Genomic DNA, 984 nt, shown 5'->3' with positions numbered 1-984 from the left:
GGTTCCTATTGACCCCATAACCTCCTATAGACCCCAAAGAACCCCAAAACTCAACACGTTGGGTCCTACCGACTTCATAACCCAATACAGAGCCCTAAGAACCCCAAAACTCAACACGTTGGGTCCTACCGACCCCATAACCCAATACAGACCCCCAAAACTCAATATGTGGGTTCCTATTGACCCCATAACCCCCTATAGACCCCAAAGAACCCCAAAACTCAACGTGTTGGGTCCTACCGACCCCAAGACCCTATAGAGACCCCAAAAAACCCCAAAACTCAACATGTTGGGTTCCTATTGACCCCATAACCCCCTATAGACCCCAAAGAACCCCAAAACTCAACATCTACCGACCCCAAGACCAACTACAGACCCAAAAAACCCCAAAACTCAACACACTGGTTTCCTACCGACCCCATAACCCCCTATAGAGCCCAAAGAACCCCAAAACTCAACACGTTGCGTCCTAAAGACCCCCTTATAGACCCCAAAACCCCAAAATTCATGAAATTTGCCCCAAAAAACCCCCAAACCTCTTCTGTATGAGGTAATCCTCCAGGATGTCGAGGCATCGCACCAAAGCTCCTATAGACCCCAAAGAACCCCAAATCCCAACACACTGGGTTCCTACCGACCCCATAACCCAACAAATGGGATCCCATAGAACCCGAAAAACCCCAAAACTGGTGAATTTTGCCCCAAACCTCTTCTGTATGAGGTAATCCTCCAGGATGTCGAGGCATCACACCAAACCCCATACAGAGCCCTAAGAACCCCAAAACTCAACACATTGGGTTCCTATTGACCCTATAGCCCAGTAAAGACCCCCAAAAACCCCAAGAAACCCCAAAATTCATTAATTTCACCCCAAACCTCTTCTGAATGAGGTAATCCTCCAGGATGTCGAGGCATCGCACCATCTGGGAGAACACCAGCACCTTGTGCCCCCCGGCCTTGAGTTTGGACCCCAAAACTCAACAC

At 49.1% G+C, this 984-nt stretch overlaps 1 protein-coding gene across 1 annotated transcript in view; it reads right to left on the bottom strand.

Annotated features, from left to right (window-relative positions):
• Positions 1-984, bottom strand: part of LOC107307343 (chromodomain-helicase-DNA-binding protein 8-like) — a 24,135-nt gene that overhangs the window by 9,161 nt on the left and 13,990 nt on the right. Inside the window, exon 3 of the mRNA XM_015850842.2 lies at positions 877-956. Within this exon, the coding sequence (XP_015706328.1) occupies positions 877-956 (80 nt within the window). The remainder of the gene's footprint in view (positions 1-876; positions 957-984) is intronic.

Source organism: Coturnix japonica, unplaced genomic scaffold (genome assembly GCF_001577835.2).
Source record: "Coturnix japonica isolate 7356 unplaced genomic scaffold, Coturnix japonica 2.1 chrUnrandom553, whole genome shotgun sequence".
NCBI classification, from domain to species: domain Eukaryota; kingdom Metazoa; phylum Chordata; class Aves; order Galliformes; family Phasianidae; genus Coturnix; species Coturnix japonica.
The sequence above is the reverse complement of the archived record's forward strand: the minus strand, read 5'-3'. Positions and strand labels throughout refer to the sequence as shown.